This window comes from Hakea prostrata, chromosome 9, assembly GCF_041222555.1.
Source record: "Hakea prostrata isolate BN-2017 chromosome 9, UWA_Hpros_2, whole genome shotgun sequence".
Lineage (NCBI taxonomy): Eukaryota > Viridiplantae > Streptophyta > Magnoliopsida > Proteales > Proteaceae > Hakea > Hakea prostrata.
In genome coordinates, this window is record NC_142608.1 from 51850223 (window position 1) to 51871254 (window position 21032).

General features: G+C 37.5%; 3 protein-coding genes across 3 annotated transcripts; 2 read left to right on the forward strand and 1 right to left on the reverse strand.

The window, feature by feature from the left end:
- The first annotated feature begins 1050 nt into the window (after positions 1 to 1050).
- On the forward strand, positions 1051 to 4914 carry LOC149005484 (protein DETOXIFICATION 41-like). Its single transcript, XM_089168200.1, has 8 exons — positions 1051 to 1495; positions 2887 to 3431; positions 3525 to 3611; positions 3815 to 3871; positions 3958 to 4196; positions 4277 to 4395; positions 4483 to 4569; positions 4663 to 4914. The coding sequence occupies exons 1-8, from the start codon at positions 1187 to 1189 to the stop codon at positions 4735 to 4737; spliced, it is 1518 nt and encodes a 505-aa protein (XP_089024326.1). The 5' UTR covers positions 1051 to 1186; the 3' UTR covers positions 4738 to 4914.
- Positions 4915 to 6098: 1184 nt separating this feature from the next.
- LOC149005485 (protein DETOXIFICATION 41-like) lies at positions 6099 to 9899 on the forward strand. The gene is made up of 8 exons (XM_089168201.1): positions 6099 to 6482; positions 7726 to 8270; positions 8433 to 8519; positions 8675 to 8731; positions 8814 to 9052; positions 9337 to 9455; positions 9619 to 9705; positions 9782 to 9899. Exons 1-8 carry the CDS (start codon positions 6159 to 6161, stop codon positions 9857 to 9859), a joined length of 1536 nt encoding a protein of 511 aa, XP_089024327.1. The 5' UTR covers positions 6099 to 6158; the 3' UTR covers positions 9860 to 9899.
- A 1058-nt stretch (positions 9900 to 10957) lies between these two features.
- Positions 10958 to 12422, reverse strand: LOC149005486 (uncharacterized). Its single transcript, XM_089135920.1, has 6 exons — positions 12371 to 12422; positions 12097 to 12293; positions 11799 to 12005; positions 11621 to 11710; positions 11422 to 11529; positions 10958 to 11251 (listed from the first exon to the last, which is right to left on the reverse strand). Exons 1-6 carry the CDS (start codon positions 12420 to 12422, stop codon positions 10958 to 10960), a joined length of 948 nt encoding a protein of 315 aa, XP_088992046.1.
- Positions 12423 to 21032: the final 8610 nt, after the last annotated feature.

Sequence of the window (21032 nt, forward strand, 5' to 3'; positions counted from 1 at the left end):
CTGAATTTTTATTATTCGCCCCCCCCCCACTATTGAATCCTGGTTCCGCCCTTGGTGAAGAGGCTATTGCTTTGACTCTCATCGATAGTATATGTAATATCCCCATCCACTCTATATAAAAATGTTCTTATACAAGTAATTTTCTTTTTAAGATGGTCAGATTTCAAAAAAGACTTACTTAGTAAGATATTTTTTGTTTTTTTGTTTTTTTTTTGTTTTTGTTTTTTCTTCACTCAAATGGATTCTATTGTTGAAAATAATTACCAAACTTTAAATTATGTAAAATATTTTATTAATAATCTAACACAAACGGGCAGTTAGTAGTTGCAAAAACCCTGGACACATGCATATAAGACATTAAAAGTAAACCATCATGTATAGCTTCCTATTCAACAATGGATGCTGAAGGTCCTCTACCATCCTTGGTCTGAGCCACAACATAAAATCAATTGTCGCTCTACACCTTCGCCTCTACAACCGTGTATCTCGGTGAGACGTCCATTTTGATTGACTTAATAGTTGTTTTCATTTAAAAAAAAAAACAAATCTTCGAAGTTCCTAAAATCCACGAATTTAAGAATGAAAAAAACATTTTCTAAAACTCTATTCGGGTGAAAAACACCGTCACTTTCTATTGCCAAAAGAGTCAATGTCTTCCTTCTTCAAGAAAACATAAAATATCTTCCTTCTCAAGCTGCAAAGGTTTGAATCACCACTTCATGTTAAATTACTATTTTACCCATCAGATAGCTGCAAAGTACAAAGTAGAATCTTTTGGTTAGTTGGAAAGGGACCCATCATGACTACAATATAAAAAGAAAAACTTCAAATAGAGAAGACACATTCAAAACTGTGTGGTGTACAAGTCTTTAGTCAATTTGTTCCATGAAAAAAAAAAAAAAAAAAAATACAAGTATGAAGACCTTCGAGAAATCAATTCTGGAATTAATGAAGTACAAGTGGCGCTACTTTCCATCTTTAACCCCAAAACTGAAACTGGTTGGTAACTCCCAGGGAGTTCAGAAGGGTAGCTGGACACAGGATCGACTTCATTTAAGTACACAGTTAATCGATTCTTGATTTCAAGTCTCAGTTCTGATCGCTTCTCGTCACCTCATCAAGCTCCAATTCATTCTCATCAGTTTTCTGCATAGATTTTGAGATTTCTGGATATTGGGTGTGTTAAATGGGACACGACAGTTACCATGAACCCTTGCTGGTCGGACAAAGCCGGCCTGAGTTGGCTAAGTTGTCTTCTGATGCTGTAGAAGAGATACTGTCGTATGAATCTGTGCCTTACAGATGGTGGCTTCGTCTTGTTGCTTGGGAGTCCAGACTCTTGTGGATTCTCTCTTGGGCATCCATTGTTGTTTCTATTTTCAATTTCATGCTTAGTTTGGTCACTCAGATGGCTGCAGGTCATCTTGGAGCTTTGGAGTTGGCTGGTGCTTCTGTTACCAATGTGGGAATCCAAGGTCTTGCTTATGGGATTATGGTAACTCTCACTTGCTCTATTCTCCTCTTCTACCTCTCTTCTTCCTTTCTTCTCCTACTACTGCCATGAGCTTCACAAAATATGTTCAAATTCTATAAATGCTTATTTGTGACCTCTTGTCCCTTGAAATGATTCTTCTTCAGAGGCATTCATTGGGTGCTTCCTTCCAACTTAAAAAGAATAAAAAACCTCAATCAAGGATTGCTTAGTTGGTACCCTTGATTAGTTGGCAAAAGACCAATATCTCATAATATAAGGTCAAGAGTTTGAATATTCTTGAATTACACAAAGACACATACCTTGAGGATGTAGTCAAAGTTTGTAAATTCTTACAGAAAAAAAAAAGTATTTATAATATTGGCGGGGGGATTTTTTAAAATTATTTAATAGAAGCCCTTTTAATTTTTGTTTTTGTTTTTGTTTTTTTGGTCATTGATATTCTTTCTAGTGTGAAATATTAGCATTTGGTCTTCCTTTATTAGAGAAAAGTCTTTTAACGTGAAGACAATGAATAGAAAAGTCACTCTGCACCTCCTTTTCCGGTGTTGTATCTTGACTTGCGCGTATGTAGCTGGATTCCCTTAAAGTCAGATTACCAATTTGATAGGAAATTCACCTGGACTAGTAAGAAACTTTTACTATTGCATGATGGGTACCTCTAATACAATCCTTAATTTATTATTTTTTTGCAGTATAAGGGTGTATTTACATATGCCATCAACAAGAGTCGGATCCACGACTTCTTTACTAAAAGATGTTAGTTTTACCGATCGAATAACCTTACATTAACAAAAATCAACGTAATAAGGGACACACAAAGATACCCCTAGAAGTAAACAAAGTTTGGTTAATAGTTCTTTTGGTACAACTTTTGTTGGTAGTGATCAACATTGATTCTTTACCCAAAAAAATAAAAAAATAGGTTCCACATATCAATAGAAACATACCCACTCATTCTGAAATGAAAAGATACATTGAAATGGTTTTTTGTCAGTTATAGGATTGAGGGCCCAGAATTAAAATATTATGTTTAAGGATTAAGGTTACCATTTTCTTTTGTTTTGGGTAAAAGGTTGAGGTTAGCACTAAAGGGAAAGACTGGTAGTTAGATGTAATTGAAGCCAGAATGAAAGGGGGAAATGGATTTTAAAATGCATTCAAGACTCAAATTGATTCTTTTCCAAAAGAAAACATATGAACCAGCTACCTGGTTTTACTGTTTCTTTATAAAAAAAAGATGCAAGTGGGCAACTCCCTAAGGCGGTTTTACACAAAGCCCAGTGCAGTTTTTAATCTATCTATAGTGATAAACAAAGTAGGTAAAAGCACCTATCAAGCTAACTTTCTTCTTTGATTTTCTAATCTCATTCTTTTTTATGTCTTCTCTGTAGTTGGGTATGGCTAGTGCAGTACAAACTGTGTGTGGACAAGCTTATGGAGCAAAGAGGTATTCAGCTTTGGGTATCATTTGCCAGAAAGCCATAATAATACATCTAGGAGCAGCTTTTCTCCTCTCATTTGTCTATTGGTATTCCGGCGCGATTCTTCGAGGAATCGGTCAATCCGATAGCATCGCCGAACAAGGCCAGATTTTCGCAAGAGGATTGATCCCTCAAGTCTATGCATTTGCACTGAACTGCCCAATGCAGAGGTTCCTGCAAGCTCAAAACATAGTGAACCCCATAGCTTATATTGCAGTTGGGGTTTTCCTGTTCCATATATTGCTGACATGGGTGGTAGTGTTTGTTTTGAACTATGGGCTTATAGGGGCAGCTCTTGCTCTGAGTTTCTCTTGGTGGCTGTTGGTAATTTTTACTGGGCTTTATATACTTTTAAGCCCATCTTGCAAGGAAACTTGGACTGGCTTCTCTAAACAGGCCTTCAAGGGGATTTGGTCTTATATGAAGCTTACACTTTCATCAGCTGTTATGCTATGGTATTTCTTCAACCATAATCTCTCTCTCTCTCTCTCTCTCTCTCTCTCTCTTCTTCAATAAATCATTGGATTAATTTTCTTATGAAAATGCAGCTTGGAAATATGGTACAATCAGGGCCTGGCACTTATATCTGGTCTACTTCCCAATCCAACAATTGCACTAGATTCCATATCCATCTGGTATTTCCTAGTTTTCTTTCAACATTCTCAGTTTTCAATTTATAGGTGCAAGTTTGGGTAGTTTTGGCCCATAGCCCATCAGCCCATCGGCCCATCAGCCCATCAAGGGCTGTTTGAAGATTGAATACTTTTTTTTTTTTGGTAGATGAAGATTGAACACTCACCTTTGCCTTTTTTGTCTATTTTTTTTTACTAAAATTCAGCTTGAACTATTGGACATGGGACATGATGTTTATGTTAGGCCTCAGTGCAGCAGCCAGGTGATTATCAAAATATACTCATCAACTTAATCTTACTCTTTTGCTATTAATTCAATTATTGACAAAAAAATTTGTGGGTCTTGCAGTATTCGAGTTGGTAATGAACTTGGTGGTGCACATCCAAAGGTTGCGAAGTTCTCTGTGATCGTCGTTAATGCTACTAGTATCATCATTACTTCAATCTTCACCGCTTTTGTTATGATATGTCGGAGCTTCTTAAGCAAGGCTTTTACCACTGATACTGCCGTTATTGAAGCAGTTCTGGAACTGACTCCATTACTTGCGATCTCAATATTCCTTAATGGAATTCAGCCTATACTTTCAGGTTGATTGAGCATTCTAATGTTGCTAATTAGTTGGAACTTAACAATCTCTTGCTAATTAATAATTTTGGAATCTCATCAGGAGTGGCCATTGGGAGTGGATGGCAAGCTCTAGTAGCTTATGTCAATTTAAGCACTTACTACATTATTGGTCTACCAGTTGGGTGTCTTCTTGGCTTTAAAACAAGTTTAGGAGTATCTGTAAGAACTCTCTCTCTCTATCCCATATAAATCATTTTGGTTTTCACAGTGATTTTTTTTGATGATTTGATTTGATTTGTTGTTCAGGGGATTTGGTGGGGAATGATACTTGGGGTATTTCTACAAACAGTAACCCTAATTATCTTGACTGCCAGAACAAACTGGAATAAGGAGGTAATGTGCCAGGATTTTTCTGATTCCAATTTTGAAGGTTAAGATACAAATTTTGATTGAGTTATAATCAATGGTGATGCTTGTGCTGTGTAGGTTGATAAAGCAGCTGAGCGTTTGAAGAAATCTGATGATGAACAAAATCTTGATTTGGTGAACAGCATAGCATGATGATCCTTATGGCTTGGAAAGCATAAATTTTTGTGATCCAAAAGTTAAATTTCATGTCCTTTACAATCAAACGGAGAAGCAGAAATGGATGTGGGTTTGGCTGTAATTTGTAATACTCATAAATCAATATAATTTTTCCTGCACCCTAAGTTTCTTGTTATTTTTCGAATTGATCTATTGTTTTCTTATTTGAGATAAGATTGAGTACTTTTTGTTACGTAAATATCTAATTAAAAAGAAAAATTATATAATATAATTTATAGAAAAAATTACATATATATTCCATGGATTTGTAAATTATCATATTTACATCCTTTAAAATTTTTCTATTATGAATGTCTCCTTAAACGTAGCAGCTTTAAGTCTTTTTATAAATAAAAAAGAAGTTAAACAATTGCTTAAAAGAGTTTGAAATAGTTTTTCTCTCTTTATTATTATTATTATTTTTTCTTTATTATTATTTTTTCTTTTAAAAGTTAGAACGAAAAGGGTTTGAGATCAAAGGAGAGGAATAAGGGAATTTACAAAATTTGATGACCTCGAGTCACCACTTAATCCCATTATTTGGGATTTGAAATTTCTCGGCCTACCTAACACTAGTCAGGATCATCTCCCCGTCAAGGGAACACTCTGTGCTCCCCCGACGGCTTCACATTATGTAGGACCCACAAGTAAAAAATAATAATAATTTTTTTTAATTTAAAATCTCATCACCTAATCCTGTGGGTCAACCTGTAGTTTGTGGTTATAAAGCTGTGTCGAGGAGATGATCTGAACTCATCTGACACAGACACTCTGGGCCCACCTATTGCAAGATGGATGGTGAGATAAAATTTTGAATGAGAGATGCACTCGAGTGGGAAAAAAAATAACATAAAATCTAAACTCCATTATTTGGCCAATAAAATACAAATTGGTATATAATTTGAAATACATGGGATGTACATATAATAGAAAACTTCAAGAAAATATAAACGTAGTTCATGCTATCATGTGCGGAAATCTTTTCCTTCCAATAAGGAAAATTTGGAAACAAAGAAGTGGGCCACGTTGATATGTATGGAATCCAACTTGATGAGTTGCAGTGCATTTAAGTATCAACTGCCAATCAGCTTATCTGCCGAGAGAAGTGTCCAAATAGAGTAGATTTGAAAAGGAAAACGATCCTAACTGCTCTTCCTGAACAATATCTTAAAGTTGAAATAAGAATTTCCGTTCAAATCCTAAGAGTGTTAGGTGGGAACAAACTTCCACAAGAAAGAAGCTGTATCTACTAATCAATTTGACCCCCAAACCAAATCCAGATTAGAAGGGTAGGCAGCCATTAAATACATATCAAACACTTGGTATATAGAAACATAGCTTCACACTCTCACTTGGTCAAGCCCAGTAATCTTACTAAGCAGCAGAAGCAATATTCAATGGGCGACTACAATGACACCACCCACGCTCAGCCATTGCTGCAAGACATCAATGGCAATGTTGAGGTTTCTGGGCTATCCTCAGAAGCAGTGGAACATTTGTTATTGGAACATGATCCTGTGCCTATTCAATGGTTACCAAGGCTTGTCTGGTGGGAGTCGAAACTGCTTTGGTATCTTTCTGGTGCATCAATTGCTGTTTCTATCTTCAATTTCATGCTTAGTTTGATAACCCAGATGTTCACTGGTCATCTTGGTGCTTTGGAGCTTGCTGGTGCCTCCATTGCCAATGTGGGAATTCAGGGTCTTGCTTATGGTATCATGGTGAGTGTCTTCTTTTCAATTTCCGTCTTTTTTAAATATGTTTCTCTGAATTTATTTTCCTTTCTCTTTATCTATTCTCTCTATGAGTGCTCTCTATCTACCCAAGGACCCAAGAACTGAGAATACCTTGGGCCCTTCGATTCTTTACTGGTTTCTGGGTTCAGCTATCACGTGCGCAAAATGAAAGATAATCAACAAGTCATGTTTGTGTCGATCCTCTTCTTTGTATATTAAGACACAAAAATCGCTTATCTTTATGGCTTATACTACCTGGCTTTGAAGGAAACACACACTCCTCAAACCTCTCTGCTCTGCTTTCTTGTCTCTCTCTGTTGGGCATTGATCTGAGTCAACTGCTGGTAAGCTTTTCCATTTTTATAACTAGTTTATTTAGGAAATGAAGCCCTTAGATGAGGGACGGGCCTTGTCGCAATGGTTGGTGAATCATAGTCTTAGTTTGAGGTCAAGGCACCGAAATAGTCTCTTAGCAATTAAAAAAAATATATTGCTAAGGTAAGGCTACATAGGAAAACTGTCCCTTTAGACATAGCATGAGATAAAATAGCCACTTTGTCCTCCATAAAAAGCTGAAGACCAACTCTATTGGTGCTCCCACAGGCACTCTCATTGGCCCCGTGTGGCACAGGGGCCACCCTTCTAGACAGAGAATATGGTCCCTTCTGATCAACAGTATTTAATATTTTCTCTTCAACTAAAATGCAAAAATGTGAATATGCTTCTGGCACAGTGGTGGCAGCTTATTTGTATAGACAACAAGATCAAAGAGGTCTCGGTCTCATACTTTTGTACTTTCTCCATCCCTAGGGCCTATGGGCCCACTGTCCTTGTGACTGCTTTGATGATGACAAAAGAGAAATGCAAAATTGAAATTGAAAAATCACGCAAAAAAAATATAGTGTGAGATTTTCATGCAAAGTACCATTTAGAAGAAAAATATACCCACAAAACATCACAATGAGAAATGTCCTACGTTCCCATTTGACCCCTGACCCTACTTTCTTTGGTTGTTATAAAGGATCCTCCCCTGTTTCACCAGACTAAAGTTTGCTAGCTCTTACTTCTTAATCCAAGAGAGCTTTTTAAAGCTAAGTATGTGAAGTAAATCATGTACCTAAAAGAGTCTATGAAGACTAATTCAATTTGGCTATTAAATTTTTGAATTTCTTCACCATGTCTCCTAACACCTCCTTCCCCTGTTTCTACTTTCTCCTTTTCTCTTCAGTTGGGCATGGCAAGTGCAGTGCAGACTGTGTGTGGCCAGGCATATGGAGCAAAAAAGTATAGTGCCCTGGGAATTGTTTGCCAGAAGGCCATAATCTTGCATTTGGGAGCATCTGTTCTCCTATCCTTTATCTATTGGTACTCAGGCACAATCCTAAAAGCCATCGGTCAATCTGATAGCATAGCAGCACAAGGACAGATTTTCGCTCGTGGATTGCTCCCTCAGTTATATGCATTTGCAATTTATTGCCCTATGCAGCGATTCCTACAAGCACAGAATATTGTAAACCCTTTAGCTTATATATCTCTTGGGATCTTCCTGCTACATATTCTTCTCACATGGTTGGCTGTGGATGTGGTGAAATTTGGCCTCCTAGGAGCAGCTCTTACATTGAGTTTGTCTTGGTGGATACTTGTATTTGTGACTGGGTGTTATATACTTCTGAGCCCCTCTTGCAAGCAAACTTGGACAGGTTTCTCTATGAAGGCTTTTAAAGGATTGTGGGCTTACTTGAAGCTGACACTTGCATCTGCTGTGATGTTGTGGTGAGTAACTAACATATTGACTATAAAGGCTACTGCAAACTAACCTAGCCAAGAATAAACTAAGCTTAATTGCCAGGGCTAGTGTTGCTAAAGTGAAAGCCCTCTGCTTACTTTGCTTTGCTGGTTAACTTGCTAATTTTCAGAGGAAATCTGTTATTGCAGTTTGGAGATATGGTACAACCAGGGAATTGTGCTTATATCAGGACTGCTTCCTGACCCTACTATCTCACTTGACTCCATTTCTATCTGGTATTGTCATGTCCTTCATTCACTTTCATTCATTTTTTGTGTCAACACATGATGAATCCCTATAACAGCAATTGGGAACATTCCTTTGTTTCCACAGATGGCTTTCTTCTTTGGTGCACTTACATTCTCTTTTTTGCTGTTTTGGAAATTTTCAGCATGAATTACCTAAACTGGGACATGCAGTTTATGTTAGGCCTGAGTGCAGCAGCCAGGTGTGTGTTTAGATACCATAGTTGAATCAACAGTCAATAACCTCTTTCCCCTTTCAATTCATTAATGGTTTTGCTCATGCAGTATTCGAGTTGGAAATGAGCTTGGGGCTGGTAATGCCAAGGTAACGAGATTCTCAGTGATCGTCGTCAATGCAACGAGCATCTTGATCACTATCGTGTTCAGTGCATTTGTGTTGATATGTCGCACTACACTAAGCAAGGCTTTCACTAGCGACGATACAGTTATTGATGCAGTTTCAAATTTGACTCCATTGCTTGCAATCTCTGTATTTCTAAATGGAATTCAACCCATACTTTCAGGTAACAAACCTGAAATTCATGAGCTTCTTGAGCTTCTGCAGTGAGCTTTCACTACTTAGTGTTCATCTTAGGATAAAATTGGCCTCTAGCTATGGCCTTCACTATGGAGCAAGGAGCTCCAACTATGCCCAGTGCCTTACTATTCATGTTACAATTACCAATGTTCATATACAAATAGACATCCATTTCTGGTGTTGTCTGGGTCTCTGTTACATAAAAGTAGCATTTGTTTTGCCCATGTTGGCTTTACAGTATTTGATCATTCAGAACACTTGGAATTTCAGGGGTTGCCATTGGAAGTGGATGGCAAGCATTAGTTGCTTATGTCAACCTAAGCACATACTACATCATTGGTCTTCCAATTGGATGTGTTCTTGGCTTCAAAACAAGCCTCGGAGTGGCGGTAATCTCTTTCTCACTCTCTAGCTGGTAGATCAATTTTCATTCACTAGTGCTTTCTTTTTAGACCTCCTGAAGTAGAGGAGGGTTAAGTTGTTGAATGATCCAATAATGGCATTAAAACTTTCTTCATGATGCATAAACTGATGATAAATGATCTTTTCCAGGGAATTTGGTGGGGAATGATATTTGGAGTGTTTCTTCAGACAGTAACCCTCATCATCTTGACTGCAAGAACTAACTGGACTAAAGAGGTAAGAAAATGTTCCTCATTTGATCAACTCCAGGACTCTATTCCAATTCATTAAGAGTTCATTGAATACATTGTAGGTTGAAAAAGCTTCTGAACGCTTAAAGATATCAGCGGCAGATGAAGAAAAACTTGAGTTGGTGGACACCATTGCTTGACCAACTCTGAGAAAATTTACATCTGTTTCTACAGAGATAAGAGTCGCAAGAAAGCAGCAAGGAATTCAAGTTTTGCACTTCTTTAAGGGGTTGGATCAGACTCAAGATCTTTGTAACTCTGAACTCCTATTGGCATATATGATTGATGTGAGATGAATGAGAATAGGTGAGTTAGGTCAATGAGAGTTCCAAAGATACACGATTTTAGATGAATTAATGCAGTTAGTTAAGTTTTGGCACTAATTCTGTTCTCAGAAAGTACTTTTGACCCATTAGTAGTTTTAAATTGTAATCTTCTAATTCTGCTCGCAGAGACTAATCAATGGCAAGTGAGAGTAATTCTATATGCACAATAGCAAGAACCAGTCTTGAAAATCCTTCAAATATAAGAGTCCAATGATTCAATCCTTTAATTGTACTGCTCTATAACAACTAAAATTGATCACAACTGGAAATAATTCTACTGATTTGAAGAAGGATTCAGATTAAACTACTCTTTGCCAATTCAAATCCAAATCATATCAAACAGGGTTGGAATTAGTACTAAAAATCCTAATTCAGCATTCAAACTTGAAAGGCTAATGTTCTTGATATAATTACCCTAGAATTGGTAATCTGTCAATGATTAGATTAGGATCAATCATGACAAATTCCAATCCAAATTGATAGATTCGACCAAGAATCATGAAGTTGGAATAGAACATTGAATTGATCTTGTTAGACTAGATCGAATCAAGACTGTACAACCCACCATCAAAGCTCAAATTTGAAAGAACAACCATCCAAAACCAAAAACTCTAGAATCGGTGATTCCAACAATACAATTAATCTCAATTCATGGATGTCTTAATCCCAAAAACTATACTCAAGCAAGGAACCAGGACCAAAGCTGAACACATCTGCATTTACACTAGACCATCAAATGGTAGAAGCTCCCATTTCACATCACTGCACAAAAGCATCAAAGCACAATATATGAATTAATCATGAAATAGATTAGCAAGATTAATTATATGGTACCCAAGTAAACAAATCAACACAATTCAATAATTTTCTAACTTACAGGATTGCATTGACCTTTGGGAGCTATGATCACTATCACTTCCCCCTATTTCTATTGCAGAGACATCGTTTTTGAGAAGCTACTTCGGCTTTTAGAGCACAATTTTTTCTCTTCAACTTTGCAATTTTTTCTTCCAAGTGTCTTATCAGTTGTGTCGTCTCAAATTTTTTTGGTGTGACGCCAAGACTACTTGGCTTTACACCTAAGCCAGCACCATGAACTCGGCCATGTACTTCTGGGCCATGCACTTGCAGAAATATCCCGTCCTGTACAGCTTTTTTACCTCTCATATCAACTGGCTGTTCTTCCACCTTCCCTTCTAACTTTTCCTATGAACAAATATTGTAAAACATATTAGTGAAGACAATCTACAAATAACAAAAAGGCAACTCCAAAGGCTTCTGCAAGCGCAGAACCCGGAGAAACAATTTTCTTATGTAGCCATACAACAACAATTCTTACTGAACATAATATTTTTCGATAACATACAAACACTTACAATCATTTCTTGTGCAGCTTCATTTACTATGCTTCCATCTTTCCTTGTATGAGTGTCCTTAAATAGTTCAACCATAGAAGGTTCCTCACCATCTGGATTTTGCATACGCTGAACAAGCATGTATGAGTAATCATACAAGGGGAAAAAGAATAATAATAGCTTCTATTTCTAAGTAATTACACACAATTAAGAAGCTTACCAACTCTTCTTTTCTTCTGGCGAAGCTCTTTCTACCACTTGCATGAGGCATAGCTTGCCTTGCTCTCCAGCTATTCTTTCTTGATTTTTCCTATCATATATTCAACTCATCTTAAGTTTGAGAAAAAACCCATATATCAACTTATTTGTTTGACAAAAAGAAATCATATACATTTTACCTGCCATTGCTCAGAAGTCCATATCTGAATGAGATATGCCCACTGTTCTGCTGGAATGTCTACAGGATATGTAGGACGAGGAGCATCATGTAAATTAGGATATGCCTTTCTTGTCTTCATATACAGAGAACATTTGTAATGTTGCCAGCTTTGGCCCAAACTCATAAGATTAACTCGTCGTGCATCATTCTCCAGATTAAACTTTTTCTATTATGTAAGGTTGAATTATTAGAAATTTAAGTAAACCTGTGTGAAAACACAAACACCTCAAACATACAAAAATATGATACCACAATACCTTGATCATGTTCCAAGCTTCATCCTTTTGATGCATGGGGACTTTTCTCCAGTCAGGAAAGTTTAATGGTATTAGAGTAGGGGTCCTGGCAAGGATGCCAATGTATGTGGCCAATTTATCAGCATTGGGGCCAACCATCTGGTTGGAAGGATTTAGATGCACAAGGGTTCTTGTATGCCTTCTTCGGCGTTGTTGGCCTGCGATGACAAAATATGAAGAGATCAGTGACCAGCCACTTAAGGAAATATTCTGAATGAGAAACTAAAGCTTTTACTTGTGGATGGGGATGAAGCATTGAGGCTCTCAGTAGTCTGCTGCACATCCATCTTTTATACCTGTATCCGTACATGAACACAAATAATTTAAGAGAAAAAAGAATAAAAGAAACAGATATAGAGTTCTGAGAAAAAAAAACTTATAGTGGAGAATATGGGTATAGAACTTATTAAAACAAACAAGAAGAAGAATAGAACAAGCCTATGAAGGAGACCTTAACTGAAACTCTGAAAGAATCCTCCACTGCAACCTTAAAGAACTCTGATTATGAAATGAGATCGAAAGGGATAGACCTTTTATCGAGGAACTTGTCGACTTTCTCTATAAAACGGCCGGAACATGACGCACAGAGACGTATGTGTTTGCGCATTTAATTGCATTAATGTACATTAATCTCACATAAATAAGGGAAAATATCTTTATGAACTTTACATTAAAGAAAAAAAGTAAAAAAATTCAAGTTCTTGTAGTAGGCTTTGAATATTGATCCAGACTTACTTGTTTTGGTGGGCAACCTGGATGATTTGTTTTTTGAGATTTCCTTATTGATGCACTCTGGTAGTATGATACGACCACCCTGATGGGTTGACCAATTTACGTGATTGAAACTCGATAAATGTGTATCTTTCATTCTCTAACATCTCGACCGGGGGGCTATCCAGAATTACTCACTGGCACGGGATTCCCGCACAGGCCCACCCTTAGATCTGCCAATGTAGTACCATAAATAGCATACGTCCACATGTCCATAACAAAGATAAACAGGATACAAGCCTTTTAATTTGAAATGAAAGTTAGATCAACTTTTAGTTCTTAAGATATCTTATTACATGTATTCAAATCTGTCTTTGAGGTTGTACAAGCAAAAGTTAACCCAAGTGCATCTTAAGTTACACTTGTCTCCCTAGCCCCCGGTTTTCCGAATCCTAAGTCTGTCTAACAGGAGAAATCCACGAGGAGTGAGTTCCACCCAACTTGTGAGGAGGAACAAGCATAATCATATGCATGCAATGCTGTCTTACATGCCATTCAATCATCATACATATATTGCAGGTCTCTAACTTAAGTATCATGCTTTAATGAATAACAAATCCTTGGGGATGGTCTCTCAGTCCACGAACCAATCATACACAACCGGGCGTATAGGGTTAGGGCCACTCTATGCACCACAACCAGGATCAAGGGATAGTAGGTCTACACTAGGCTTGCACACTCAACATCCTTCCATCCACACATCACAACCATTGGCACGGACTAGCACGTGTCGGGACTTGCCTAGCTAATACAAGGTCTCTACCCTTGGTGAACTCCATGGCCTGGAAATAGGCCCTCAAGCAACCTGCTATCTTGGCCTAGCTCTTTGCAGCTAGACTCTCAAGCCACCTATTGTCTTGTCCTAACCCTCTTGGACATCTAGGGAAGCATACTTGCAAGCCTCGTCAAGGTTTCTGAACTGCGATTTGCTTTCTTAAAGGTTAGTATTCATCTTCTCTGTTCTAGTTGTCATATCTACCCAGCCGGTACCCTATCTGGCATACCCGGGAATGTAATCCACAGCCCGAGGATCAAGATCGAGGGGCCATACCTCCCACAAACATGATAACATAATCACGAACAACATAATCAAGGTAAAGCAATTTAAGAGATCAAAATGAATTAAATATAGATAACCAAATCAGAGTGCGGAAAAATCACAAGGTATCAAGTATATTAGGAAATCTCAAAAAGGGAGAGAGCGATCAAGAGTCACTCCCTCAACAGCAGCGGAAAAGTAGTCAAATCTAGTTAATTACATGTCCAAAAGTTAAAGGGTAAATCAATGACAGTCAATTATATATCTAGAGTTTAACAAAACAAGGGGTGGGCAATCATATAATGGTCTTCTCTATCACATAAAGCGTCTCCTCGAAAGTAAAGACAAAGAAGACCCAACACTGTTGTTCCCACACCACCAAGGGGCTAGCCCTGGTACAAAATTAACATAGTCCTCTTCGGCACAATCACCAAGATCCTCGTAGTAGCCACTGTCCGGATGGTAGTGTGAGGGATCCGGGTCTGTCTTGAAGGCTAGACCATCAGGATAGTCTCCACCTGCAGAATAATCTAAAAACAATCGTACAAAAGGAATGAGTTCGAAAGAACTTAGCAAGGCAAGTCGTTCCACAATACACAAATCATACGATACGAGTCACGATATGATGGAAGATGATATGAAACAATAATGCAATATGATTCTAACTCTAAGTATGCTAGTCTCTATGGTAGACATGCTTTAAGCCATAGCCCCATACTTCTTTAGGTCGTCTGTCACTCCCCCTCAATCATACAGGATATCTTGGGTCTGCCGGGGTAATTGGGTAAAGTCCTCATTAGAAACCATGGTTGGGGATTTGGTCACCACTCTCTCACATCACCATTGGTATAAGTATTGGCGCCTGTCACGGCAAAGCCTAGCCCAATGCAAGTCATCTACTCAGTCGTATCAAGTCAGATCCGGATACTTCCCCTATGGCACCAACCAACTCGGTTCCGTATCCTTCACACTAGAGTCAGCGTATCCTATGGCTACAACCAACTCGAACTACGGACTCATCAACCTTATTGGTCATCCACAAATAGCAAACGAGAAGCTCTCATGTCCCCTCACGGATATGATTCACCGGTCTCGGGCTGCCTGTGAGCCCAAGTCTAGCTATTTGCAACCCTACCAATAAATGGCCCCTTTCAGGTATCCGCAATGCAATTCATGTCCTCTCACGGGATGGTTACCGGTCTTGAGCGCCCACAAATCCACACTACTACCATAGATCGTTTGGTCTCAATACCCTTCCGATTCGGGTTTGATACAATAAGGGTAGTCCTAGCCATACACCTAGACAATCCTATGTATGTCATCCAATAATTCGGGAAAGCGTCGGTGGACACCTTTGGAGAACATCCCATACTATTCCCTCCGATGTCCAAGGATAGAAGTGTCAATAGGACACTCCCCAATCCCAAATCATACTTAATCATTCATATGCTCAATTTCATCATATCATACATGATTGATAATCCATCATATAAACCAAGACATAATACCACATGATCAGTCATATATGAAATTATAAAGAATAGTTAAGCATGATATTCTGAATGATCTGTAACATAGAAATTCTAATATAAAGTGCATACAGCAGTCATACATGGCTAAGAAGTACACTAATGAAATATATCTACCAAGTTCCCAAAGTAGAAGGAGATTTGCATAGTCAGTGTACTTAGGGTAACGGCTGTCGTTACCTTAATCGAGTTGGAAATAATACCAATAATCACCAATAATAGCCCAAAAGTCAGTGTTTGTACCCTAGACAACACACAAGCAACATTAGAGAAGAAAACAATCGAATCGGAGGTCAAATGAAGCAATTCGGCCAAGTACAGAGTTGCTGTCATATCTTGGTCAACTGGCTGGTCAACTGTCAGTTGACCAAGCAGTCGACCAGAGCAAACAGTAACGGGCAGAAATGAAGATTTGGCCCGAAACTGATCATCCGGTGCTTCGATCGATATGAAACTTGGAGGGCATGATCATGGCAATATGAGGACACTACACACTAAATTTTATCAGGATCCAATGGTCCAATTATGAATACCCAAATCGAAACCCTATGTTCTATATGCTAAACATCAAGAATTGAATTGGAATTCATTGTAATTGCAAGGAATGATGGGGATTCAATTAAGGGAATGATAAGAACTAATTTAGAATCATGAATCAATAGTAATTCAGATCTAACATACATCTATACCTCAGTTTGAATTAAATAATAGGTTGAAATGAAAGAAATCATGGAGTTGCAATGTAAGTAATCATAATGGAAGTATATCATGGCAAGAATGAAGTGAGATTAATGGAAATGAAAGGGGAAGCTCATGGCCAAGTGTTTGTAAGGTTGCAGCACTTTAGCCATGGTCCCAAGAGTAGTAATTAATAGGAGATTGAGTAGATTAGAAGAAGAAGAAGAAGAGAATCCATACCTTGAATCAATGATTGAGATGGAAAGCTAATGATTAGAGCCAATATTCTTCACAAAAACCAAGAGATAGCCTAGGGAATGTCACTCCTCGTTCTCTAGAGTGCCAATGATTAGGGTAGACCTTCATTCACGAGTTCCAAAAAGGTAGGGTCAAAATGGTCAAGATTTTTGTTATTTTTCAAATTTAATAACTGCTGGTCGACTATCAGTAGACCAAGGCTGACATCAAGCTTAGAATGTGGATTTGGAAGGCCAGACTGATCTGAATTGAGTTGGGTTTTTTCCTACAAGTCAACCAACAAGTCTAGTTTTAAGAAATACCTTCGGATTGAGCACGGGAGTCCATTAGGTGCTTCAACTAATTCGATCTTCATCGATGCGCAGATTCTTACCAAACATTGACAATGTGCTCAAGTAAGGGGCATCACTGTCAATGTCCATAGGCTCATAATCAAGCATCGAATCTTCAACTGTTAGGGTCCACAAGTCTCTTCTACCTCCGCTCCGGGTCTTCGGGCTTACAAAAGCATCAAATTCGGGCAGGGTCAGGGTTAGGATAAGGCCGGATTTTACACTAGTTCTCTTCTATGATTGATTCCTCTTACTACCAAGACCTAGTTGAACGTTTCTATTTACTGTATCAATCTACTTCTTCTACCCTCTTTACTATAGAGTGAATCCCCATTCACTCTGGCTCATCCGTGAAATTTTTAGATCGATTTTAAAGAAGACCTAATGTAGAATTCATTAGGTTTTCATTCTTTTTTCTTTTTTTGATGTCTAAACAATGATAGATCATGTTCTAGTATGATTTCAGAATTTTCTAAGTATTTGCAAAGCCTTTTGTTGATATGAGTAGATTCTCTCAGTACTCGTAGGGTAGTTGAATCCCTTGGTAGCCTTGGGCGACCCACCCGAGTGACCAGCCTTTGCCCTGGTCGATTGCCCTAGTTGCCCCAAGCAACCAGCTCAACCAACCACACCTTGCAGTGTTGGTCGTTTGTTTCTCTTTTCAATGTCGGATCTCTAGGGTTATTTCTTACTTTGAATCAGCATTACTTTGAATCAGCATGTTAATAGAAATTTTTGGGAAGTGTGAACATACTCTTTGACTTATTTTACAAGGTTTCAAACAATAGCAAGGTGAGGACATTCACTTGCACATAATTATTGTTACTTTTTTGGTTGTTATAAAACTTGCTTATAATTTCACATGCTGTTGTTTTAGGGTTTAGGAATGATAGTTGTGACTTTGAAATTACAAGTATATAAATGATTAATGAAGCTATTGATATATGAATTAACATGTGACTTAATGCGTGTCTACCATTAGAGACTAGCATACGTTAAAGTATTGTTGCATTGCTACGTTCCACTTCATGTTATGCTACTCTATTTGATGTATTGATTTAGACTGTGATATTGGTTATTTGTACGTGAACTACTCGCTAACTTCTTTTGAGCTCGTCTTTCGAGTAATTTTTTGTTTTAGATGACTATGCAGGTGAAGAAGAAATCCTGAGCTCCAGTTCGGAGATACTTCTCATTTATTATATAGTTGAGGAAGCAATGGGAATTGATAGTGGCTTGTGGTACGACCCTAGTACTAGTATGGAACACTATTATGGCTCCAATCAACAATGATAGGAGATGTTTATTCGCCGGTGGGACTACAAGCTAGAAATTGATCATAAGTTGCAAGTGTACAAATGATTGGAGAAGAAGGTGAAACATTAGAACAATTAGGACATTTTGACTTTTCTTTTTCTTTTTAGTTGTTTACTTTAGATTTGTCATCACCTCTGCACTCTGATTCAGTTTCAAGATCCTTCTGAGATCCTTATTATTTGACATATTTCTTTATTTATATTATTACATTGATTTATTTTTGCTTATGATTGGACTATTGTGTTGAATGGTTGGTAATTGTCTGAGATTTGATTTGTGGGGTTGTGGATCACACGCCTGGGTATTTGGGTAAATGGATACTGACTGGGTAGATGAGAGAGATAGGGTGGCTGTAGTCTAGGGTTACATCCTAACCCAATACAACTACATGGTGTGTATTTATATATGAAGATGTGTGAGCATGTCAAATGCATGAGAGCTTGGAAGCAATGGCCATAGCTGCCACCCCTGTCATATCATGGTGATGCATATCCCATTCACTCTTGATCCACATACATTCACAATAAGCATCATGATATTGACCGTAGAGCATATGCATATAATGTAGTGTGTGTGATAGGTGTGGGACTCACATGTTAAGTTATGGACGCATGCCACATGTCATACATGGTTACACATTCATATCATAACATACTTATCATTCATAACATGTTCAATTATAGAAATAACATCCTATAGCTAGCATCCAATTTGTCCTCACCTTATCTTTAGGTCTGTTTGATCCAACTGATGCTTTCAAACATAGAAGGTTAAGCTTCAATGCTGATCAGTTACCCTAATTATAAGATACATAGGTTAGTAATTCGAGGGACATGATTAACCCTCCAATATCCCCAAAATAAGCTTAAGGGATCACTATATGATACCCGGTTGATGTAGTGACATTTGCTGGTCTGTTGGTATTAACCGGAGGGTTCCCAGGAGGAAACTCATCCAAAATTTGGTCTTCTTCTCCACCAAATCTAGTAAGACTCTGAACGAGTCTTCATCACTCGATGACCCATTTTTTGCCCTAGTAAATTTGTCAAATAATCCTTTATACACTTTGATTGGGTTCCATTGTACCCAAAATTTTGATTCCAATCCTTGAACCCCTCATTCTTGTTAAACTACAACACCAATTATTGCAGTAGCATACACTAAGGCCTAAACATGAAAGAACAATTTCTGAAGAAAACCTCTTTGTTTTCCTCACAAACCCACATGTCTTCACCCATGAACTCATTCATGGAAAAATCCCAAGAATTGATGAGCACATTTATGTGTGAGGTCATAAAGCATGCATTTTACACACTTGGAGTGGGCAAACTCCAAAATATCTTAGAAATAAAGAATCCAATTTTGATCAATGGCTGAGATTAGTCAGGATTTTATTTTATTTTACTTTATTATAATTGAAAAATGTATGGTTTTCTAGAAGATTTTGCAAACAAGTTTTTGGCGCCGTTGCTGGGGAGGTATTAGTCCATTTTATTTTTCTCATTCTTAGGTTAATCGAAGTGTGTAAAAAAAAAATAATTTCAAAGATATTACTATTAACTAGAGTAGAAATAAAAACGTATAGTAGTCCCCACTGGATTCGATTGTACGTGGCTCTGAAGACTATACAGATTCCCTTGCTATCAAACCTATACAACGCTAAGCTATATCAAAACCTTATGCCTGTGGAATCATTGTTTCAATCTTTGTGGTGGAAAAATTCACTACTTATTACTTCCCCTTTTATTTCTGTTTTTGTTTTTATTAATTTCTTTCTTCTTCTTTACTTACTTTATTAAAAAAAAAAGAAAAAAAAACTTGTTCTTTCATAAGAGCCTTTAATTGCATTATGTGGTTAATGCATGCGTGTCTGGACTCGTGATTCCACCAATCGACTTATCCGAGTATCTACCTTGATCATGGGAGACATACCTCCACCTAAGAGTCTTAGAGATAGATTTTATCCAATTTGATCTGTACAACCCTCCTGTATATGTTTACCTGATGTTTTTGAACTTAAACTTCATTATCTGTCTATGTTACCCTAATTTCATTGGTTATCTGATCAATTTTGATGTGTATTTGTTCTTTAGGGAGTTTAAGGAGATTTATGTCCTTATGAAAGTGGAATAACTCACTGATGATGCTGTAAGACTACGGTTTATAACATTTGCATTAAATGACCAAGCCAAAAAGTGGTTTTATAGCTTACCTCGGGATAACATTACCATATGAGAACAATTCACTGTCCTATTCTTGAAAAGATTGTTTTCTTTTTCCAAGATGAATAAAATAAGAAATGACATTCTTCAATTTCATAAAAATTCCCATGAGTCCTTTGCTAAGGTAATGGAGAGGTTTCATAGCCTCTTCCAAGAATGCCCTCATTACGGTTTAGAATTATGACATTTATGCCAAATTATTTATGACAGTAACAATCATCAAACTAAACAACTTTTGGAATCTATGTGTCTCACAAGATTTACATCGTTCACTGATGATTCCAAAGCTTGGGAATGTCTTTTATACTTAGTAGATAGAACTAAAGAATGAGAGTCAACCCAAGAATTTGAAAGGATTAGTAGGAGATATTTTATTAATAGCCAAGTTCATAAGGATGCACAAATAGATAGTCTTTTGAAAAAATTGGAGATTTTAGTAGTAAAAGCTGCACCACCATCACCAAGTCAAATACATTTTATTGACAAATCTATTACTATGTGAGCATGGTGTCAGTCTCCTACACATGTAATTGATGAATGCCTTAGCTATTCTAGAATCCAATATGAAGATGTTAATGTGATGTTTTCAATTCCGTACAATAACATATACAATCCTGGGTGGAAGAATCATCCTAACTTTTCATGGTCTAAATGGATTAAATAATTATTCCAGACAAAATCAATTTGGTGCCCCTAAAAAACAAAGACACAATTTTCTAATAATCAAAATGTCCAATTCTTTCAAGCCCCA